Genomic DNA, 25,228 nt, shown 5'->3' on the forward strand with positions numbered 1-25,228 from the left:
TGGTAATATACATCAAGGATGCCCCACCATGTCACAGGGCACATGTTCCATTATGTTCATAGCAGCCTTATATATGTGATAGCCAGATGCTAGAAACAACGGAGATGTCCCAGAACAGAAGAATGGATGCAGAAAATGTGGTTCATTTACACAATGGAGTACTACTCAGCTATTAAGAACGAGGACATCCTGGGTTTTGCAGGCAAATGGATGGAACTAGAAAATGTCATTCTAAGTGAGGTAAATCAGACCCAAAATGACATGCACGGTATGTTCTCACTAATAAGTAGATATTAGCCAAAACCAAACCAAACCAAAACAAAACAAAAACAAACCCAAAAAACCCAAAACAAAAAACAAAATACAGAATACCCAAGTGTACTGGCTAGTTTTGTGTGTCAACTTGACACAAAATGGAGTTATCACAGAGAAAGCAGCCTCAGTTGAAGAAATGCCACCATGAGACCCAGCTGTAAGGCATTTTATCAACTAGTGATCAAGGTGGGAAGACCCAGTACATTGTGGGTGGTACCATTGTTGGTTCTATAAGAGAGCAAGCAGAGCAAGCCAGGGGAAGCAAGTCAGTAAGGAACATCCCTCCATGGCCTCTGCATCAGTTCCTGTTTCCTGCCCTGTGTGATCTCCAGTCCTGACTTCCTGTGGTGATGAAATGTAAGCTGAATAAACCCTTTCTTCCCCAACCTGCTTCTTGGTCATGACGTTTTGTGTAGGAATAGAAACCCCGAATAAGACACCAAGATACAGTACACAGAACTCAAAAAGGGCAACAAGCTTAAGGGCCTAAGAGAGGACGCCTCCGTTCCACTTGGGAGGAAGAAGAAAGCAACCACAAGTAGGGAGGGAAGGAGGGATAGGGGAGGGAAAGCGGATGGGGGTCTGGGGGAAAGGGGAACATGATCTGGTATTGGGTGGGGGAAAAGAACTGAAGCCCTGAAGGCCAGCAGAAAATGGAAACAGGTGACCTCACGAGGAAGGAAGATGGGAGGACCCTCTAGAATGTATCAGAGACCTGGGAAATGAGAGACTCTCAGGACTTAAAGTGGGGACCCTAGATGAAAAGCCCTACAGAGTGGAGAGGGAATTGAATCCACCTCCAGCAGAAAGACAGGGCATCAAGTGAGGGGTAGGGTTGCTATCCCACAGCCAAAGCTCTGACCCATAATTCTTCCTGTCTGAAAGAAATGCAGGGATGGAAATGGAGAAGAGCCTGAGGAAAAGAAGGTCCAGCAACAGGCCCAAAGTGGGTTCCCCAGCTCAAGGGGTGGCGGCTCCAAGACTTGACACCATTCCTGACGCTATGAGAAGTTCACAAAAAGGGACCTACCATGACTACTCTCCAAAAAACCCAACAAGCAGCTGAAAGAGTAGGATGCAGATCTGTGCACCCAACCAATGCACAGAAGCTGCTGACCCCTCTGGCTGAATTAGGGAAAAGCTGAAGGAAGCTGAGGAGGAGGGCGACCCTGTAGGAGGACCAGCACTCTCAATTAGCCTGGACCCCTGAGATCTCCTAGACACTGGATCACCAACCAGACAGCATACATCAGCTGAGATGAGCCCCCAACACATACACAGCAGAGGACTGCTGGGTCTGGGTTCAGTCAGAGAAGATGAGCCTAACCCTCAAGAGACTGGAGGTCCCATGAAGTTTAGAGGTCTGGTGGGGTGGGGACATCCTTGTGGAGATCGGGGGAAGGAGGAAGTGAGGGGGCGGGAGGAGGTATGGGTTGTGGAACTCTTGGGGTATAGACCCAGAGGGGAATAAAATCTGGAGTGTGAAAACAAACAAACAAACAAGCAAACAAACAAACAAATAAATAAATTTGGATATCTGGTAAGGTAATCACTTGAAAACTTAAAAATTATAATAATTCAATAACAAACATCTCAAATTAAAACTGGACAAAGACACTCTTTTAAAAATTTATTTGAAGACAGGACTTTACTCCGGCTGCTGAGACGTTGGTGTACGCCACCGTAAGCAGCATTATAGACATTAACAGAAGCTGCATACAAGGGGACAAAGAGTGCTTAGCATTGTGGTGCTGGGAGGTGTCACACCCTTGTGTGTCACTGCTGTAGAGTATAATGTAGGGCACCTGCTAAGGAAAAGAGTGCCAGCTCCTTAAAACACAGTGTTCTTGGGAATGTGTTCAATAGAAATGGAAACATATCCATAAAAAGGTTGCATATCAGTGTTCTCAGCAACATTATTACTAAAACTCCCAAAGCAAAACCAACTCAAATTTCCATCTCCTTATGAATATTTTTGAAAAGGTCAAATGCACATACATTTCTCCTCACTGTTGAACATTATTCACCCACAAAAAACAATGGCATACTGACACATGCTACTGTAAAAATTTTGAAAACATGCTAAATGAATAAGCCCCTCACAAAGGCACACATTTATACAAATGCTCATGATAGGCAAACCCATGAAGACAGGAAGTAGATTTCTCTCCAACCTGGACAGAAGGAAGTAGGAAATAACTGGTAACAGAAACAAAAGAACAATGGCTTAAGAAAATGTTCTTGGGGCTGGGGATTTAGCTCAGTGGTAGAGCGCTTACCTAGGAAGCGCAAGGCCCTGGGTTCGGTCCCCAGAGCCGAAAAAAAGAACCAAAAAAAAAAAGAAAAAAAAAAAAAAAAAAAGAAAATGTTCTTAAGGGGCTAGAGAGATGGCTCAGCGGTTAAGAGCACTGACTGCTCTTCCAGAGGTCCTGAGTTCAATTCCCAGCAACCACATGGTGGCTCACAACCATCTGTAAAGAGATCCGATGCCCTCTTCTGGTGTATCTGAAGACATCTACAGTGTACTTATACATAATAAGAAAATGTTCTTAACTAAACAGTGGTGATGACACAGTAAACTAAGTCATTGGAAAGTTGCTGCACTGGATACTCGTAGGACTTTCAGTATGCGAACTACAAAAAACTGCTTCAAGCTCAACAAACTGTTACAAGAATGAAGCAGATTTTACAGTGCCAGTGCTTAGATAATTACCACTTTTTATGGGAGGAAGGATGGATGAAGTAGTTTCTGTTGATAATACTTAATATATTCCCTAGGTAGCTCAGTCTGGCCTAGAGCTTAGGTCAGTCTTCCTGCTTTAGCCTCCCAAGTGCTGGGATTATAGAAATATGTCACTTCCCATCTCATAAAAGGTACATTTTTAAAATGAGCAAACACACACACACACACACACTCACACACACACACACACACACACACATGCACACATACACGGATGCATGTACACATGCGCACACACACATACACACTCACACACACACATGGATGCATGTACACACACACACACACACACACACACACACACACACACACACACACACACACACACGCACATACATACCAACAGGTGGCCCTGCTGGCACTATGCATTTCTTTTCTGTTCGTGTAGCAGGAGTTGCATTCTGGTTCTTAGCAAGATTTTCCTGTATTAGTTCTTGAACTCGGGCTTCATTAATTTTTGGGAAAGGAAGAATATGAACTCTCAAGTGGGATCCTTCTGTTGGACGTGGAACTTTCTGGAATGCCATATGAGGGTTTGGATTCTCCTGTAACATCAGACAGAAGAAAAATGATCTAAGTTAGCATATTTAACATGACTGTTAAAATAGGAAGAATAAAAGAGCACAGGGATACACTGAAGTCAGACAGGTGAGTGATTATACATTCATATGGGTCCTATGTCTGTTGCTTGCATTGCCAAGCTGGAAAGGCAAAGGCTAACGAACTTGACGCTAAACTGGGTTAGCTGAATACAGAACGCCAGACTCTTTCTCCAAGCTCTTTCACAGCAGCATGTGAGACAGTTGGCTGTCTTCTTCAATCATAGGCACATCATGCTTTGATTTTACATCTGGTTGCATCTCCTCACCTCTTAATTATGTGAATACTCCAATGCTCAATCATTGGACCTCTATTCGACTGACACTAAAATCCTTTGGAGAACACTTCCAGTCTCTTAGCCCTTTATTATAAAGACATCGATGATTCAATATTCTTAACCTGATTGTTCAATCCAATTCTACAGTCCTCTATTTAACTATGTACAACAAAGTATTTCCACTAAGATTTAAAATAACAATGAAGTCTATTTAGAAATCTATTTTACTCAGTCTTGATCACTGAATATATATTTTTCCGGTCCTTCCTGTGGTAGGATTGGTCATCTCTAATCCCTCTTTCTAACATACAATTATACATTTTTCTATCAACCTTGTGGATTTTACTGTCGAGAGTACATTTCTAATCTGCCTATATCTCCTTTTAGTTTAAGCTAACAGCTCTCAGACTATTCAGAACTACTGGTCTCCCTGATTCTGCCCCTTTCCATCTCTCAACAGTAAGTCAGCGATATCATTAAAACATGAATAACCACCACACAACCTTATTCATTCAAGAAGACCCTTCACCAGAGTAAAAGCCAAAGTTATTAAGGAGACTACAAGTTCTAGCCTTTTTATTCAACTACATGTATTTGATCTGAGGCTCGCAGGTTTTCCTGTCCTTGCCTCATGGCTTTGGCACAGCTGTTCCCTTGGTCTGAAATGCTTCTTTGCTTCCTCCGAATTTGCAGTTCTAATAGACATCTTTTATGGACACTTTGGCAAAATTATATTGCCTCCCTTAATACATCCCTTATTTTCTTTATATTTTTCTCTTTAATATATTAAACCCTTTTACATACTATAAATTATTATTGTCCAGCCTTGTTTCTCTGAAATGAAACACCACAGAAGTAGACATTTTGCTTGGTTTAAAAGGTATTTTCTAGTTAAAAATTTTAAACCATTTTATTTTTCTTTAGAAATATGCATGTGTGTTTCTGTGTGCATATGCACACTTGTATAAATCTGCCTGTAGAGGCCAGAGAAGGGCATTGATTATCCTGGAGCTGTGGTTCTAGGTGGTAATGAATTGTCTGATGTTGGTGCTGAGAATTAAACCTGTTGGGCCATCTCTCCAGACCCATATTAAAAAGTTAGTATTTTTTTATTTTTGCTGCTTTTGTTTCATTTGTCTTATTCTATATACCTATTGCAGGAAAAATATGTAAACATGTAGAAGGCACTAAAATACTTTCCACTGCACTCTATCAACATTATAATAATATAGTTAATTTAAAGTTTCTGGGGCAGGAGATTGAACGCAGGACTTTATGCTTCCGCTGAGCTATCCCCATAACCCCATCAGCTAATATTTTTAAATACTCTTAGGGCCTGTATGAAACGTTATCTAGCATCAATTTAAGGAGGATTCTATTTCAAATGCTGAGCAGAGTGGAACTCAGGTATTCTATAAAGTTCTCTAGGGAAGGCTGCTTTACAACCTTTCTTAGACCACTTCTAGCATTTATTATCCTTCTGCCACCAGAAAATTCCTTATTTCCACTGAACCTATGCTATTCATGCTGTAGACTAAACTCATTAGTATCCTATAACATGTTCTTGTCAGTTAAAAATGGTCAACTGTCACCATCTATTAGAACTATTCCCCCCAAATTCTTTCTGGTTATATGGCTGAGATCCAGAAAAAGAAAAAGGTGGATTTGGGCAGAGGACACAGTTAGCATTTCTTGGAACAAAATGGAAATGAGACAGTCTGGTGTGTCAAAACACTGATTTTGGGTCTTGTACTGCTCAATGTGTGATGCTTGACAAATAACTCACCTAAGATAGATAGATAATCAGGCTTGTGTTTCTGCCCGGAATACACAGACATCAGCCTCCGTGGTCCCTAGGATTCACTTCTTTGCTTTCATCACTAGGCATGACTTCTATCCATATTCTCAAAATATTATGTTTTCTAAAATACAGTGGACACAGTTTTTCTAGAGCAGAGAGGTAATTCCTATGGACCTTGAATCCCAAATCCTTTAAAAATATTATTTCTATTTAGACTAATTTTTATAGCAATAAAAAACCTTCTCTGTACTTTATTTCAAATGAAGTAAATAGTTATCATGACAGCTTTTAAAGATTTTTTGTATATGTGTATCATGTATATGTTCATATGTGTCAAGTGAAGCATGTGTGAAGGCCCGAGGAAAATTTTGGGTGCTAGTCCTCACTTTATATCTTGTTTGAGACAGGTCTCTTTTGTTCACTACTGTGTAGGTTAGGCTAGCATGCTTGCGAGCTTCTGGCATTTCTCCTAGCTGTACATTCCACCTCCCCACTGAAGTACACTGAAATAAATTATGGACTTGGACACTACTGTGTCTTGTTTTTACATGAACTCTGGGGATTTGAACTCGGGTTGTCAGGTTTACATGGCTTTACCCACTGAGCCATATAGAGCCTCATTTTAACAACTTCTAAAACATAAAAAAAAAAAAACTAAAGTAGAAAGTTTTATAATAATGCAAGTATCTCTGAGTTACATTTTATTTTCCTTACCATCTCTATTACCTGCTGTTCAAATAATGGCTAAGGTCATTTAGAAAAAATAAAGGTTACACACAACACTTCTAGTCAAAATCTGTAATGTGGCATGTTTATCTTTACAGGAAAATAAAAAACACATAAAAGTCAAGGAAGTTCAGAAGACTACAGCTTGGATCTTACAAGTCCCCCAGTGACCCATATGCTAGGCTTCGTCATCAGCCATTGATGCTCCTGGGAGTGCTAAAATCCTTAGGAGTTAGGGTCCAGAGGAAGGAAGTTATATCACAAGGTATGCACCCTTGATGAGGATATTGGCCCCTTCCTGTCTCTGTTTCTTAGCTACACTGAGATGAACAGCCTCTTTTACTATGAACAGTCATCATGATGAGCTATGTCACTATACCCAAAACATCAGTCCAGCAGATTTTCCTTAAAGTCTCTGAACCATAAAGTCAATATTAATCTTTCCTCCTTGTAAGTTAATTGTTTCAGGTACTTTTTTCCAGTACTATACTGACTAATGGAGAGAAAAATGGCTGAGTCAAGGTTTCCAGATGTATGCAACCTTATATAACCTTATGACTCTTAGTCAAGGGTTAAATGAACAAGCTGAATAGTCAGCCCAGAAACAAGATTAGACATGAAAACATGATAAAACCAGGTAGCATTACAATTCAACAGCAAATTTAGATAATCCAGGGTACAAGGTACTTTTAGTTTATGTTTCTGACTTCAGAATGCCCGGGGGTTCACATCCAAGCCTGAGTACTTCATTAGTAGTATGATACGGGACAGGATGACTTGCTCATCCTCATCTGAAGTATCATAGACGTCTCGTGAGGGCTATCACCAGTTGTTATTGAGACGTTCTCATAACACAAATACTTACATGCACCCCAGGATCAATCTCAGACTATTTTCTAAAAGTCTAGATTACATTTATTTTAAAAATAGCTCATTATTACATACTTTGTATGATACCATGTGTTTAAAATGAAATGTACTCCTTTCCTTTCTAATATTGCAATACCAACTATGTATATGCTAGTAATAATAGCAATTGCACTTGTAGTAGAAGTAGCAGCAAGCCTAAAATAAATCACTTCTTAAAGAAATGATGTTGCTCACTAACAGTGTTCCTATAAACAAATCAGAAAACCTGTAAACCAAGTCTATAAGCCTTTGAAAACCCCATGCTAAAAGTTCAAAGGTGAGCCTCTCTGTCGTTGCAGAAACATTCTATAGTGAAATGTAGACCTTGAATAGATTTGGTAATTTATGACACACGTGTTTATCTGATGCAAATATACTATTTGGTTCCCTAGCTGCTGTGTCTGTGCACTACTGCCCTCTAATGGGCAGCATGTTAAGTGTAGACGAACCTATGTGTCACAAAACTGCTTGAACCCCATATCACTTGTGTGAAACAAGCAGCAAGAAAAGGAAGCTCAAGTTAGGATTTGCTATATTCCAGAAGGTCTTAAAAATATCTACTCTTCTCACTATGAATTGGTCTGGACTGGCTTCTTATGTTCCTGATTTCATTAAAAACTGTAATCTAGTTTTACAGCTGAAACCAGGAAATCAGTTATTTTCTAACAGTCCAAACCAACAAACAAATTCTTACTTGAGTTCAGAGAATGTAAATTTAAAGTAACAACCAAAGACTCAGACAACTAAACACAGTGACACGGAAACAATTTTGTGCAAGTCCACCAGAATGAACAGCCTGAGAAAGTGTGGCTAAATTCAGCCCTTTCATTGGGAGTAAATTTTAAATTTTGATGATGATTTTCAAAATCCTGATATAGTACACATAGGGAGAAGCTCACTGATTTTGTCAGATTTTTAAAAAAATTACCAACTATAAATCAGTGGTCAGGCAACATCAATTTTCTTCATTATTTGTCAGACTAAATGAGAGTATGCTTAGGATTTATAGAAAAGAAGGCCAAACACACATGTCAAATACACAAACAAAACAAAACTCCTAAGACTTACTGGAAATCTAAAGTAGGCCACAGCCACACTAGTAACAACAATAAAACAAGCATTCTTTGTTAGAGGTTATTAAATACTCTAGATTGGTTCAGATACTTAAAATTATTTAATACCCACTATTCATACCCAGCACTCTGGGGAATAACAGAAATATTCCCAAATGTAGTTGAAGACATTATTATTATTATGTGAATCACTGAAAACCAATATAATTGGACTCTTGGGCTACCTGACAGTAGATGAGACTGATGGAATGTAATTGTCTCAATTTTCTAACTTTATTAACCTTTTAATGACCGCTGACATCCATCCTGCTCTCTTAATCTTAATGCACTTTGTGTTGAGGCTCTTCTCATCTAATGTGATGAACTGTGTCATTTGCATTTGATGTGCTTCTTATTTTTGATATTACTGGCATTTTAAACTTGACAATTCTTTGTTTAGAGAAGATGTGGGTGTTGTCATGCACTGTAAAATATTTGGAAGCATCAATGACCTGTATTTACTAGCACAATAGCACAGCCTCTCCAGCTGTGCTAACTAAGTGTCTTCTGATGTTGCCCAATATGATAATGATAAATAGAGTAAGGAAGGTTGAGTGTTTTGAGAATCAATACTTTAACAATTCCAGATAAAGAGTCTCTGTTCTTACCTAATTACTTTTATCACAGATATTAAGGCAGCATTTGCATATAATGATTAGGTAACATTATATTCATTTATTTGCCTGCTGAAATTAAAATAGCCACAAAGAGACACTACTGTACACTTTTGAGAATGACTGCAAGAAACACAAAGAAACAAAACATAAGTTATGATACTGAGTGCTGCTTAGGATAGACGGCAAATGGAACTCTCATATACTGCAGGTGGGAATACAAAATATAGACACTTAGAAAAACAACCAGCAGTTTTTAAACAAAGTTAAATGTTGTGTTACCATATATCCTGGTATCTCAGTCCTAAGTATTTATCTAAGAGGATTAAAATTTACATTTTTTGTAAATACCTGTATAAATGTTTAGGATACTCATTATTGCCAAAATTGTTATTCAGCAAGTCAACAGAGAAATAAAACTTAGGCCATCTATTCAAGTGGAATGTTACTCAAGTGGAAAGTGTCATCTCCCTTTCTATGTGACCATGGATAAACTTGGAATTCACTGTATTAAGAAATGAAGCCAAATTCAAAACACCAGAAGTACAGTGGATACACAGCATGCTTGGTTCAATCCTCAGACAAGCATACATGCATTTACAGGCAAGCAAAGAAAATAATTCACTAATATGTAACAAGGGAATAGTTAAATATTTCTGCTTTTAACTTACTGGTCCTCAAATTTCAAATGAATGTGACAAAGCAGTGACTAATGCCTCACTGTCAAATCCTTGTTTGCCTTGTCAAGTAGCTAGAATAAACAATATGCACTGGGGCCAGAGCACTAATATCAAGTTCTTCATTCTAGTTCCTTAAAACAAGTTCCCTCTGCTTCTCTTCAGATGGTGCCACATTTCCCACTTGATTTATGTTTCTTAGCAAAGGAACCACAAACTTTACAAGAAGGAGTGGTCAGCACTCATTTAGCACAAAACCACAATTCTTTAAGCATGTAGCTTCCCTGCCAGCCTAAGAATTCAGGTGGTTAGTTCACCTCATCCTGATCTTTTGATTTACAACACATCTTCTGCCCAGAGAGCATTTTCATCTTTGATTTCTATGGTTCACTGACCGATTTTCTTTCCTTCTTCCAGCTTATTTCACATTACCTCATTAATTCAAAACAACGGAGCTCAGATGACAGGCCTCAACACGCTGCAGCAGAGCACATCCTCAGTGCTGTCTAAGGTCCTTCTGATTACCAGTGTGTCTAAGCTTCCTCTATTAAACATGGCACTCAGAAGAAAACTCATGATGAGGGCAAAAGATTCATGGGGAAAGAATCTGGCTAAGACATTTTCATGATACAGTGACTGATAAAAAATGTGATACATTCTGACACACAGAAGCAAGCGTGACATCTTAGGACTGATTATCCACAGCATAGGTATTACTGCTAGAATAACAGACTACATATACTTACATTTTTGAAGAGTTGCTCAGCAAGTTCTCTGATGTGCTTTATCATCTTCAGTGGATTATTTTCTTCAACTTTAATTCTCTCTACTTCAAAAGCTACCAACTTGGAAAAAGAATCAGATGTCAATAATCAATACCTAAATATGCTGAATTTTAAAACTGGTATTTGCACACAATATGCAAGTTAAAAGCCATCTAAACTCCGTTATTTTCAAAGTAATTTATTTAGATTTGTACTGGGTTTTACCTCTATCCCAGGATGACAAAGGCATATTAAATCCATGGCTTCAGGGTGGCCCCTACTCAGTATCTCTTAGGAAACAATAATCTATGGAGTACAGAGGTTTACTGGCCTCACTCATGATAATTTATTTACTTGGAAAAATTCAGAAGGTGTGAAAGTCTCCAGATGTTTCTTTAACTTAGAAATAGGAACAACAATTCATGTGCTGACTGGACTCTACGGACAGTATGGGCTGGATTCAGATTCCTCACTTCTAAATCAAGGCGGAAGAGCAAGACGACCTTTAGACTCCATTTAGTTCTCAAGTGATATATATGGGTTCTGTCTCTCTATTAAGCAATTTCCTATGGCAACTGTGTGGGAGTGTATACTTACTGAAGAGGACAGGCATGAAAAGAAATGTAGGAGAGTAAACAGGTGGAAAGGAAAAGGAACAAGAGTGTCTTCCAGGAAAAGATGAAGCAAAGGTGGCAGAACTATTTGGATTTTGCACTCTGTGCCAGTATTCAGAAGACTGTCATACAAAGAAAGGCAGATTCGCTTTTCATTCCTAAGGTACCTATTTGATAACAGTGCCCTAAGGCAGGACATAGTAGGATCTGCCTGTAAAAGCTTTGTAGAACCCTTGTGGTACAGGAAACAGATCTTTCCAAGTAGCCATGCTACTTTCCTATAAAAGCATGTCCTCATGTAAGTAAACAAAGAAGATAGAGAAATATTTAAGTCTCATGCTGAAAACAATCAACCTGACTTTCTTGCCAGAGGTTAGCAAGGAGAATGTGGGTAGAAAACAATCGTTGCTATTAATAAAGTTTCAGAGACTAGCAGATGAGTTAGAAAAGGTCTTTGGCAAGGATCTTAGTTTAACTATATAAGCCATCAACCACTGAGAACTTAATTGGGAACATAAAGGTTGATATAGATGTCAGTATGATCAAAGGCCAGTTACACGGTTATTTAGGGACCCGTAGCTCAGTAAGTGACTATAAAGAATGGCTGAGTCAGGGTAATACACTGCACACCTGCATGTGCTAGTTACTAAGTCAGGTGCTTAGTCTCCATCACTAAGTGAGGAGGCTGATATTCATCTTCAGAACAGAAGCTCCACTTCCCTTTCCTTACTTGTGAGTATTTAACTATCTTTATGAAGAATAAAAGATCCATCTCCGAGAAAGACCTTCTTCCTACAGGATAAGCTGTCAGGGGTAACAAGGTAACAAGGACTCCCTTCGGGTTCCAGGATTGACTTTCTTTGGTGGATATCAAGAACTTTAAAACCTATTGATTCTGATATAGTAATGGTTCAAAAACTAAAATACAAATAATATCTACTTTCCTATCCCCCATAATGCACTGCTGTGAATATATAAGTAAATGATAAATGAAAAATGTATTTAAAAAAGGAGCAAAATAAACGTAAAATAGTATCCTAGTCTATTTCTCCCTTTAGATGACAAATCCTTAAAAAGATAGAGACTACATATATATCTCAAATATTTCTACTAAGGTGGCTAGGAAATAGTAATTATTGATTAGAAGAAATGCTATAAATTTAAATTACGGCTTTATGACATTGATGGACTAAACCTAACTGCAATTTAGAGTCAGAAATCTGTGCATTAAGTTACACTGAGCTGCAGACTGACAATCACTAAAAAACTGTATTGAAAAAACAAGTTTTATTTATACAAGCACTATCCAATTTTGAAAAAGATCTAAGAAGCTATTCAATCTTAGTTGTTAAAAATTTTTTACGTACTTCTAAAACATTCTAGAGTTTTCTAATTTTTCTAATTAACATTATAATTATCAACACTTGATATACATAATATTTACTTAATGTTTAAGAATTTGAATAAATGTTAAAAAACAATTTTTCCTTTAAACTATTAGTCATTGATAAGAACTATACCTCATCAAAGAGATCACAGGCTCTATAGGGAGGTCCTCTTTCTGAAACAAAACCTGCAAATGCCATTCCATTGAGTACTTTAGTGAGGAAATCATTCTCAACCAAACCACGCTGCCCCAAGAAAGCTGTCTGTAAAGAAGAAGAAAATGTGAAATGATAACTTATCACTGGGTAATGGCCAAATGGTTAAAATAAAAATAGAAAGATTAAAGATTGGTTGAAGGACTTTACATATAACTAAACACTGTCACAAAGTATATTTCTCTCAAAAGATTTTGTCCATATAAAAGACAAGAGGAAAAAAAATCAAGTATTAATTTTTAACTAATGCTTGATTAATACTTTAATATGAGAAAAATCAACTTTAAGCTTACATATTCTGAAGGAAAATATTATACCAGTTCTATTTGTCACATAACACAGAGACTTTAAGAACATTCAAAAATTAATTTAATACACGTGATTTATAGCGTGGTCCTATTAAATGAGTCCACTTGGCAGACGACCTGGCACTGTGCCTTACTTTGTGAAAATGTATCACAGGCTCGGCATGGATCCGTATAAGCTGGAGGCATGACCTGTACCCTTGGAACAGTTGTGCAAATAGTCTAAGAAAAACTGCTCGAACTTCTTTATCCTGAAAATGGAAAACGAAACATACAGGTGATTTAATAAAAAAACAAATTAAGTAAACCAGACAGAGAGAAGAAAGTCTGAGTGGGCGAGTGTGGCATGCTGCCCAGGCTTGCCTCCCCAAGCAGTGGGCACAAGTCCCATGAGAGTCTACCTATGCTTGAGTGGAACTGGTTTGCTCTTCCTACTGAACCGAACAGAGTTGGATTCTAGAGCACACAGTTTTCTTCCAGAGGAAAAGTAAGTAGCATAGTCTCCTATTTTACTGTGTCGGAGAAAAAAAAATATGCCAAAACCTTTATTTGTATATCTGCAAAAATTATACTTATGAATATAAAAGGGAAAAACTCTCAAAAGATTACATTTTTAAAGTGAAATGAAATTCTTTCAACATTTATCCAAATTATAAAAGTCTATTCTTATTAGAATGAAATATGATTACATGTACAGCATGAGTAAGCTCTGGATCTGATACATGTCACTACAAGAAAAGAAGAATCCAAATTCTTATGCTGGACAGTGTTCCAGGCTATAACTAAGGCTCTGATTTCTTTGCGGTCCTTACTTTTGTCTCCTAAAGAAAAAAAATCAAAGGCCCTCTCATAGACCAGTACACTGCCCTAAGCCTTTTAAGGGACTTCTAACTCAGCTATATCAGCAAACCTAAAATTAAAGTATAGTTCTCTTTTAAAGTATCAATCTTGAACATTAAATGTCTTACCAGCATTTTTGAGTGGGATAAAGCTGTTCGTGGAGGAGGGAAGGCATGATCTGCTACTTCCAAATCCGGGTGCAAAATCTAAAGTACACAAGTTTATTATATAAGATATCCAGGATTAATGAGACCTACTTCTTAGTGTCTTTGGGGCATTAAGTGAATGATCTGTTCATGAATTAAACTATATTCCCACCATGAAATACAAACCAATTGATACAGTTTCACATTTACTGTTGCAGAGAGATCTCTAAGATAAAACATTAGATTGAGGTTCCTCAGAAAATTGGACATTGAACTACCTGAGGACCCAGCTATACCTCTCCTGGGCATATACCCAAAAGATGCTCCAACATACAACAAAGACACGTGCTCCACTATGTTCATAGCAGCCTTATTTATAATAGCCAGAAGCTGGAAAGAACCCAGATGCCCTTCAACAGAGGAATGGATTCAAAAAAATGTGGTACATCTATACAGTGGAGTACTACTCAGCTATCAAAAACAATGACTTCATGAAATTCATAGGCAAATGGAATGAACTAGAAAATATCATCCTGAGTGAGGTTACTCAATCACAGAAAAACACACTTGGTATGCACTCATTGATAAGTGGATTTAGCCAAAAAGCTTGAATTACCCAATATGCAATCCACAGACCACAGGAAGCTCAAGAAGAAGGATGACCAAAATGCAGATACTCCCACTCCTTCTTAAAAGAGGGAAAAATATTCATAGGAGGGGATATGGAAGCAAAGTTTAGAGCAGCGACTCAAGGAATGGCCGGCCATTCAGAGCCTGACCCACATGTGGCCCATATACATATGGCCACCAAAACTAGATAAGATTGATGAAGCTAGAAAACGCATGCTGAAAGGGACTAAATATAGATCTCTCCTGAGAGACACATCCAGAGCATGTCCAATACAGAGGTCAATGCTAGCAGCAAACCACTGAACTGAGAACAGGAACCCCTTGGGAGGAATTAGAGGAAGTATTGAAAGAGCTGAAGGGCCTTGCAAACCCATAAAAAACAACAATGCCAACCAAACAGAGCTTCCAGGGACTAAACCACTACCTAAAGACTATACATGGACTGACCCAGGGCTCCAACTGCATATGTAGCAGAGAATAGCCTTGTTGGGGCACCAGTGGAAGGGGAAGCCCTTGGTCCTGCCAAGGTTGGAGCCCCAGTGAAGGGGAATGTGGGGGGAGCAGTAAGGGGGATGTATAGGGGGAATACCTGTATGGGGGAGGGGGATGGGGAGGGAAGGGAATAGGGGCTTATGGACAGGAAACCTGGAAGGCGAATAATGTTTGAAATGTAAGTAAAGAAATATATCTAATAAAAATTTTTTAAAAAAATAAAAAGAGATGGATGAAGAAATAAATAAATAAATAAATAAATAAATAAATAAATAATAAGACCTCCTAAAAGCTCAGGCTCTCAAGGGTTAAGAGCACTTATAACTTTTACAGATGACTCAGGTTAAGTTCCTAGCAACCACATGATGGCTCAAAGTCATTTGTAACTCCAGTTCCAGAAGTTTCTACACCTTATTCTGGTAGATACATGTGAGATGTAGATAAAATACCCATACACATGAAATAAAATAATCATTACAAAAAATGCCAACTTAGAAAAATTCATGTAACATTGCTTCACTTATTTGAATATAAAATAAAACAAACCTCAAACAAATAAATGTACACACAGTTAAACATGCATCTGAGTATGAACACTTCTCAAAGAACATATACCAAATTATAAAAGATTGATCACCCATGGGTACAGGATGAACCTCTAGGGAGAAGTGCTACACATCTACATTGCTATTCTTTTTTTCTTTCTTAACTTATTTATTTATTTATTTTGCTTTTCTGTTATGTTTCTTTTTTTTTTTTTCTTTTTCTTTTTTTCAGATCTGGGGACCGAACCCAGGGCCTTGCGTTTGCTAGGCAAGCGCTCTACCACTGAGCTAAATCCCCAACCCCATATTTCTATTTTTTATTTCTTATTTTTTTATTGGATATTTTTATTTACATTTCAAATATTATCCCCTTTCCCTGTTTCCCGGCCATAAACCCCATACCCCATCCCCCTACCACTTCTTCTAAGAGGGTGTTCCCCCACCCATTGTCCCACCCCATCCCGCCTCCCTGCCCTGACATTCTCCTACACTGGGGCATCAAGCCTTGGGAGGACCAAGGGCCTCTCTTCCCATTGGTGCCCAACAAGGGCATCCTCTGCTACATATGCAGCTGGAGTCATGGGTTTGCCCATGTGTACTCTTTGGGTAGCGGTGTAGTCCCTTGGAGCTCTGGTTGGTTGTTATTGTTGTTCTTATGGGGTTGCAAACCCCTTCAGCTCCTTCAATCCTTCCTCTAATTCCACTAACAGGGACCCAATTCTCAGTTCAGTGAAGCCTACCTGATCATTACAATTACGCTTATACCTAAACCACACAAAGACCCCAAAAAAGAAAGAAAACTTCAGACCAATTTCCTTTATAAATATTGACGCAAAAATACTCAATAAAATTCTTGCAAACTGAATCCAAGAACATATCAAAATGATCATCCATCATGATCAGGTAGGCTTCATCCCAGGGATGCAGGGGTGGTTCAATATACGGAAATCCACCAACGTAATGCACTATATAAACAAACTAAAAAAAAAACCCACATGATCATCTCATTAGATGCTGAGAAAGCATTTAACAAAATTCAACACCTTTTCATGATAAAAGTCCTGGAAAGATCAGGAATCAGGGCACATAACTAAACATAGTAAAAGCCATATACAGCAAACCAGTAGCTAACATCAAACTAAATGCAGAGAAACTTGAAGCAATTCCACTAAAACCAGGGACTAGACAAGGTTGCCCACTCTCTCCCTACTTATTCAATATAGTACTCGAAGTCCTAGCCAGAGCAATCAGACAACAAAAGGAGGTCAAAGGGATACAAATTGAAAAGGAAGAAGTCAAAATATCACTATTTGCAGATGATATGATAGTATACTTAAGTCCAAAAAATTCTACCAGAGAACTCCTAAACCTGATAAAAGACTCCAACAAAGTGGCTTAATATAAAATTAACTCAAACAATTCAGTAGCCTTCCTCTACACAAAGGATAAACAGGATAAGAAAGAAATTAAGGGAAATGACACCCTTCACAATAGTCACAAGTAACATAAAATACCTCAGTTTGACTCTAACCAGCAAGTGAAAGATCTGTATGACAAGAACATCAAGTCTCTGGAGAAAGAAATTGAAGAAGATCTCAGAAGATGGAAAGATCTCCCATGCTCATAGATTCGCAGGATTAATATAGTAAAAATGGCCATTTTGCTAAAAGCGATCTACAGATTCAGTGCAATCCCCATCAAAATTCCAACTCAATTCTTCATAGAGTTAGAAAGAGCAATTTGCAAATTCATCTGAAATAACAAAAAACCCAGGAGAGCAAAAAGTATACTCAACAATAAAAGAACTTCTGGGGGAATCACACCCCTGACCTCAAGCCGTATTACACAGCAATATTGATAAAAACTAATGTGGTATTGGTACAGAGACAGGCAGGTAGATCAATGGAATAGAATTGAAGACCCACACACCTATGGTCACTTGATCTTTGACAAAGGAGCCAATACCATCCAATGGAAGAAAGATAGCATTTTCAAAAATGGTGCTTGTCCTACTGGAGGTCAACAGTAGAAGAATGCAGATCAACCCATTCTTATCACCCTGTACAAAGCTCAAGTCCAAGTGGATCAAGGACGTCCACATAAAACCAGATACACCCAAACTAATAGAAAAGAGTGGGGAAGAGCCTCAAAAATGGGCACAGGGGAAATTTCCTGAACAGAGCAGTAATGGCTTATGCTCTAAGAGCAAGCACCAACAAATGGAACCTCATAAAACTGCAAAGCTTCTGTAAGGCAAAGGAGCAATCAACGGATTGGGAAAAGATAACAATCCTATATCCAATAGAGGACTAATATCCAATACATACAAGAACTCAAGAAGTTAGACTCCCGAGAGCCAAATAACTCTAATAAAAGATGGAGTACAGAGCTAAACAAAGAATTCTCAGCTGAGGAATATCGAATGGCTAAGAAGCACCTAAAGAAATGCTCAACATCTTTAGTCATCAGGGAAATGCAAATCAAAACAACCCTGAGATTCCACCTTAGACAAGTCACAATGGCTAAGATCAAAAACTCAGGTGACAACAGATGCTGGAGAGGATGTGGAGAAAGAGGAACACTACTCCATTGTTGGTGGGATTGCAAACTGGTACAAACATTCTGGAAATCAGTCTGGAGGTTCCTCATAAAATTGGACATAAAACTACATGAGGATCCAGCTATACCTCTCTTGGGCATATACCCAAAAGATGCCCCAACATATAACAAAGACACGTGCTCCACTATGTTCACAGCAGCCTTGTTTATAATAGCCAGAAGCTGGAAAGAACCCAGATGCCCTTCAACAGAGGAATGGATACAGGAAATGTGGTACATTTACACTATGGAGTACTACACAGCTATTATAAACAATGACTTCATGAAATTCTTAGAGAAATAGATGGAACTAGAAAATGTCATCCTGAGTGAGTAACCCAATCACAAAAGAACAAACATGATATGTACTCACTGATAAGTGGATAATTAGCCCAAAAGATCGGAATACCCAAGATATAATTTACAGACTACAATGAAGCTCAAGAAGAAGAAAGACAAAAGTGTGGATGCTACCTTCTTAGAAGGGGGAAAAATACTCACAGGAGAAAATATTGAGACAACGTGCAGAATAGAGACTGAAGGAAAGGCCACTGAGAGACTGCCCCACCTGGGGATCCATCCCACACGCAGTCACCAAACCCAGTCACTGTTAGGGAGGCCAAGAGGTACATGCTGACAGGAGCCTGATACAGATGTCTCCTGAGAGGTTCTTCCAGAGCCTGACAAATACAGAGATGAATGCTCACAGCCAACCTTTGGACTGAGAACTGGGTCCACAATGAAGGAGTTAGAGAAAGGATTGTCTTAGCTGAGGGGATTTGCAACCCCATAGGAAGAACAACAATATCAACCAACCAGATACCCCAGAGCTTCAAGGGACTAAACCACCAACCAAAGAGTACACATGGAGTGACCCATGGCTCCAGCTGCATATGTAGCAGAGGATGGGTCTTGTAGGGCATCAGTGGGAAGGCTCGATAACCCAGTGTAAGGGAATGCCAGGGCGGGGAGATAGGAAGGAGTGTGTGGGGGGTGGGATGGGGTGTTTCTGTAGGAGAAATGTAAATAAAGAAAATATTCAATAAAAATGATTTTTATTAAAAAAAAAACCCTATAGCTATCCTTCTTGCCATGCCTTACTTTGAGACAGATACCTGTTCATCTCCATAAAATAAAACATCCTATAAAGTCTAGAACATAGCCCTTTTGAAGCATTATGACTTGCTCAATGGCATCAAATTGCAGAATGTAAACTGAGTCCTATGTTGGTTTCTTTCCCATTCTGTCACATCTTATATTTCAGATTACAAATTGCATTATGAAACATCAGGATTTCCTAAAAACCTCCCTTTTATAGATAATCATGACAAAAACCACACGAACCAACATAGCGTCGCAAGTTTGCTGAGAATAAAATCTCTCCTGGTAACTGCACACTTTAATCTTCTATTTAAGGAAGACATTGACAGCCTAGACTAAGTATTAAAATTACAAAGACCTTAATTGTACTAACATCTTCAAAAAGAATGTAGCATTTCTTGGAACTCACTCTGAAAACCAGGCTGGCCTCAAGAACTCAAGTGATCCTCCTGCCTCTGCCTCTGCCTCCGTAGTGCTGAGATTAAAGGCAGAGTTTTATTTTCACAGTGTTTCATATATAATATCTACTTTATAAATATACTGAACGAGAAACAAATACTCTTTATATAACTCCTAGTGAATGAAGGATTCTTCTTTAAAGGCTATAGAAGAATGTATTTGTTTTACATACAGGACTGTTTAGAATAACTGCACTTTGATCAGGTGTGTGGTACATAACTTCAATCCCAACATCTGGCAGGTAGGCAGAGGCAGGTGAGATGAAGGTCAGCCTGGTCCACATAGTAAGTGCCAGACCTACATAGAGATAGCACATCTCAACATAATGTGTGTGTGTGTGTGTGTGTGTGTGTGTGTGTGTGTGTGTGTGTGTGTAAACATGTATACACAGACGCGTGCATGTGTGTGTGCGCGCGCACGCGCACACACACACACACACACACACTCACACATACAGAGTTTTAACAATGTTTTTTTTTTTTTAATTCCAGTTATCTTGGTTTTAGGTTTAAATCCAGAAAAATTACCATGAACAAAGAGTCATACCAGAGAAAGTGCTGCTTGAGTCTGATGAAGAAGTGGTTCCGGGAGGGAAGAGAGGTGAATGCATTCAGGAATTTTAATAGTGCCTCCATCCAAATCTGCTATGATTACATCTAACTGAAAAAGATTTTAAAAATTAACCACAATTCATAAAATATATTTGTTTTTAAGTAAATTGTCCTTGACTATCTCAAACTGAGAAAAAAACCATTGAGAAAGAGGTTCCCGGCTACCACAGCAGGAGTTCCTCATTATAGTACATGTCCCAGCTTCCTTGGAATTTGGGTATTGTACAAGAGTACACTTCTGCCGGGGGAAGAGGAAAAATGATATGGGCAGTCCTGTGCTTCAGAAGAGCAGTGCTCTAAGGCTCTCCTATGTCCTCTTTCTCCTTCCATAGTAAAGAACTAGGAACTGGCAGCAGCCTAGCATTAGTCATCCTAACGATGACACTATCTGAAGGGACTGAAATAGAGAAAGCAATAAGGAAGGAGGCTTGGATGGTAAGTGGTGCTATGGAGCCACTACTTAGACACTTGGAGGAATTTGCATTTGGATTCCATATGAATCAAAAAACAAGCATCCATATGTATTAAACAATTACTGTTTAGATGAAAACCCTAGCTTGGAGTGGTGATGCACACCTTTAATTCTAGTACTTGGGAGGCAGAAGGATGAATTCAAGGCCATCCTTAGCGATGTAATGAGTTCAAGTTCATGATCAACCTGTAATACTAATACTGTAATACTGTCTCAAAAACCAAGACTAAAAGAAACAAAAACAACACCTGAAATCTGATTTGTAGCATTCTAAAAGGTCATATTTAAAAATAACTTACATAAAAATGAAAGATTTTGAAGTGATTTTAATTCATTTTAATTTATTTATTAAAATGTGAAGAAACCTACAACTGCCAACTATTGGTTTGTCCTATCTCTCTATTTAATACTACTAAAATAATTTACAAGTTACATGGGGCCTCCTTTTTAATAAACGTGTTTGTTAGCTTATACATTTTTTTATGTTGATACTGGAGTTAAAAAGAACTAGATAACGAAACACAATGTTAAGAGAATGGACTGGTATACACATGGGGGTCTTCTCTGATCTCTCAATAGAGTCAATGACATCTCTGATATGGTTCCAGCTGTAGTTGCTATGTGAGGCACACCGAAGCTTCACGTTTGGCTGGCATTTAGAAAAGAAGCAGCATTACAAAGTCTTGTGGATTACAGATGTCATGCAACAAAATTCTTTTGGTAAAGAAATTTTCTTATACTCCCTGAAAAGCACCACCCACCTAAGGTGCCCCCTGCACTTGAGGCACAGTGCTTCAGAACACCCTTCTCATCTCACACCAGGAATCCCACTCCTTTAGGGGGCACGTCTGAAATCTGGCAATGCACCCAGCGGGATGTTTCTGTGTATCATACCCACTGACGCTATTTTAGTTTTTATAGTTCCAAACAACCCCCATCTCCTTCCTCCCTATGTGAATCTGTAAATATTGAGCTTTAGCTAAATGATTGCCTCAGACAATTTCCTCCGAGAACAGCATTTTCTAACCTTTTGATTCTGAAGTCCTCTGATGCACACCACTAGAAGCATGATATCCATAAACAAATTATTCTTGAACTAGCTTTAGCCACTCTATTAGATTAGAAATTTGGTGGGAGCTCAAAGAGAACTTGAGTTCTACTGAATTTAAACTACTTGCAAACTCTTTTATTCTTGTTAGTTTTCAGACATTCTATATTGGCAGATCTCATTTTAAAACACTAATAAATTAAGTATTAGTAAAAAATATGAATAAAGCAATGGATTATTAATCCTTTGTTATCATCTATAGCAACTGTTCTCAACCTCTGGGTGGTGACAACCCTTTGGGGTAATGGACCCTTTTCCATGGCTCACTGAAGACCATCAGAATACATAGATATTTACATTGCAATTCGAAGCAGCAACAACATTATAGTTATGAAGTAGCAACAAAAATAATTTTATGATTGGGGTCACCACAACATGAGGAACTGTATTAAAGGGTCACAGCATTAGGAAGGTTAAGAACCACTGACCCACAGAAATACAGAACTTCTCATATGAGGAATATGGTTAAGATGAATCTGATCTGGTACACAGGGCTTATTTAAAATCAGGGCACTGTAGCACATTCCAGGACATACTCAGAAGGCTGAAGGGGAAGGACTACTCTGAGCTCAGGAGCTTCAAGCTAGCCTAAGTCACATAGAAAGACTCTGTCTTTTTTGTTTTATAATTGGTCATTTGATTAACTAATTAATTAGTTTGTAAGAGAGACAGAAACAGAGAGGGACACACACAGGCCATGATACACCTGTGGAGGTCAGAAGATAACTTTCAGGAGCTGATTCTGGCCTTCTACTTTGTTCGAGGCAGTGTTTCTCTTATTTCTGCTGCACTGTTCACATCAGACAACTCAATGAACTCAACCAAGCATTTTAACCCACTGAGCCACCTTCCCTGTCCAAAGCCATCTTATTCATAAATAAATATATGAATGAATACATAGATTCTTTTTTAAGCTCTCATACTTGCAAAGTTAAATATATTTAGATTGCTTACAGGTGTTTTTCTTCTACTCTTTCTTTTCTATTGGAAATGTACCTTATATGAAAATACTGATGATGTGGAAAGCTTGCAAAACTGAAGACAAGAGACTCAGGATCTGGACGTCTGGGTACTTACGAGCTCATGGACGTCAGTTTTAAAGATGGAGTGTACGCCAATAATGAAAGGAGTTGGAGAACTCAAAACTTCTAGGAGCTGAGCCGGAAGAATGGGAATATAAGGGTAACTGGAAATAATAAAAAGGTTCATATATGTTATTTTTTTCACAATGTGAACACATTTCCATTTGTTTCTGTGCACTCTGAACCATAAAAATATATTTATTAATTCTTTGAGAATTTCGGAGCATGTATTTTGATCATTATTCACCCTGACTCCTCCCCAACTCCTCCTAAATAATACCTCATCACCCTACTCCACTCTCAGCTTTGTGTCTTTTTTAAAAAATATTTATTAATTCTTTGAATTTGATACAATATATTTTCTTTCATAGTCACTACCAATCTCAGATCCACCCTACTTCCTTACTTCCCAACTCTGTATTTTTTTTTCATTCTGAATTTAAATATTTATATTTAGAAATTATCAAGGAGGCCTCATGTTGCCAGCTTTTAATCCTAGTATTATCCTGGGAGGCAGACATGGGTGTGTTTCTATGAATTTATGGCTGGCCTGGTCTACACACTAAGCTCTAGGGCAATCAGAGTTAAGTGCACTTATGAGTTCACAGCAGTTGTGACAGCATATAGAAGGTCTGTGCAAGCCTAAGCCAGACCAAATCCTTGCATGAAGATAGGCATTCAGTCCTACCTCTACTGGCAACTATTAGCTGCTGAGAAAGAGAGAGACACTTTTCTCTGTCTCTGTAGCCCTGGTAAGTCCACCATCCTCAGGTGAAAGATCACACATCCAAGATTATTTGGGTAGCACAAACTGGTCTTTAATTAATTTAATTTAATTAATGAATTAATTTTAAAAGACACAAAATTAGATGGGTAGGGAAGGAGATTGATCTATGAAGTGTTGGGGGATGGGGATATGAGCAAAAATGAATGAAATGCTCAAACTGATAAAACTGTTTTAAAGCACTAAAAAAAGAAAGAAAAATAAATTATCAATTTTATTGGCAAGATTATTAACACTAAAGTTCTGAAAATGAATGATTTCCAAAATGTTATTGTTTAAAATATGGTTACAAAAGCCTGGCAGTGATGGCTCACCCACATCTAATCCCAGAACTTAGGAGGCAGAGGCAGGTGGATTTCTAAATTTGAGGGTAGCCTGGTGTACAGAATGAGTTCTAGGGCAGCCAGGACTACACAGAGAAACCTTGTTTTGAAAGAAAAAAAAAAAAAGATACAATCACAGAAGAAGTAAGCACAAAGTAACTGGAACCTAGGTGAGGTTCCTCCTCCTTCCCCTTAAGCTAGTCTCTTTAGACTGTATGCTGTTTTAAAGAATTCTTCCTTAGGCTGACTCCTACTATCAGAGAGGAGAGCTGAAGGACCTCCACTCTCATGGCAATGTAATGACTTGTCTAAATAACACTCTGCTTGATGCTTACATTCAAAAAACAGATTAAAAAGTTTTATGAAATTCCAGAGGCAATCTAAAATTTTATCTAGTGTTCATGAACTTAAGTTTTTGGGACATTATGATTAGCAAATAAAACGAGAGTAAATATTCTACCTGTAGTTTGACCTGACATTATGGTTTACCTTTTTTTAAAAAACTATTTTTTACTTTTTATAATGGAAAATATTTAATATACCCCTTAAAAATAAATTCGAAAATTATAACAAAGATCGGTTAATCTAGGTTTGACAGTTACCAATGCAGAACCATATATGTCTACCGATGTACGTTCTATTTTCTGTTATTGTGAAGAAACATCATTTATATACACATAATTTAAGAATTATCTAAAAGATAAGGATTCTTAATTAACAGAATTCTAATAATGTCTAAAAAGTAATACACTAGCATCAAATAACATTAACCAAAGAATTTTATCAGTATTGTGAAGATAATTAAATATTGCTGACAGTACTATTCAAAGTAAATTAAATATGTTTCACTAGATTAATCAACACTCGGTGATATACAATTTGGAAAAGTCCCAAATTTTAGACTAGACTTTATTAGAATCATGACTCTACCTTCGAATAACAAACCTCTGTGGCTCAAAGCAATTGGGCCATGACATTT

At 38.1% G+C, this 25,228-nt stretch overlaps 1 protein-coding gene across 10 annotated transcripts in view; it reads right to left on the minus strand.

Moving 5' to 3' along the window:
- The window catches only part of Sbf2 (SET binding factor 2), a 368,489-nt gene that overhangs the window by 142,341 nt on the left and 200,920 nt on the right, over positions 1–25,228 (minus strand). For all 10 annotated transcript variants that reach the window (XM_087592570.1, XM_087592563.1, XM_087592543.1 and 7 more), the window contains 7 exon segments: positions 23,138–23,246; positions 20,416–20,529; positions 14,027–14,104; positions 13,196–13,309; positions 12,673–12,801; positions 10,521–10,619; positions 3,399–3,603 (listed from right to left, as the gene is read on the minus strand). In XM_087592570.1, the coding sequence (XP_087448696.1) occupies positions 3,399–3,603; positions 10,521–10,619; positions 12,673–12,801; positions 13,196–13,309; positions 14,027–14,104; positions 20,416–20,529; positions 23,138–23,246 (848 nt within the window).

This window comes from Rattus norvegicus, chromosome 1, assembly GCF_021556685.1.
Source record: "Rattus norvegicus strain SHRSP/BbbUtx chromosome 1, alternate assembly SHRSP_T2T, whole genome shotgun sequence".
NCBI lineage: Eukaryota > Metazoa > Chordata > Mammalia > Rodentia > Muridae > Rattus > Rattus norvegicus.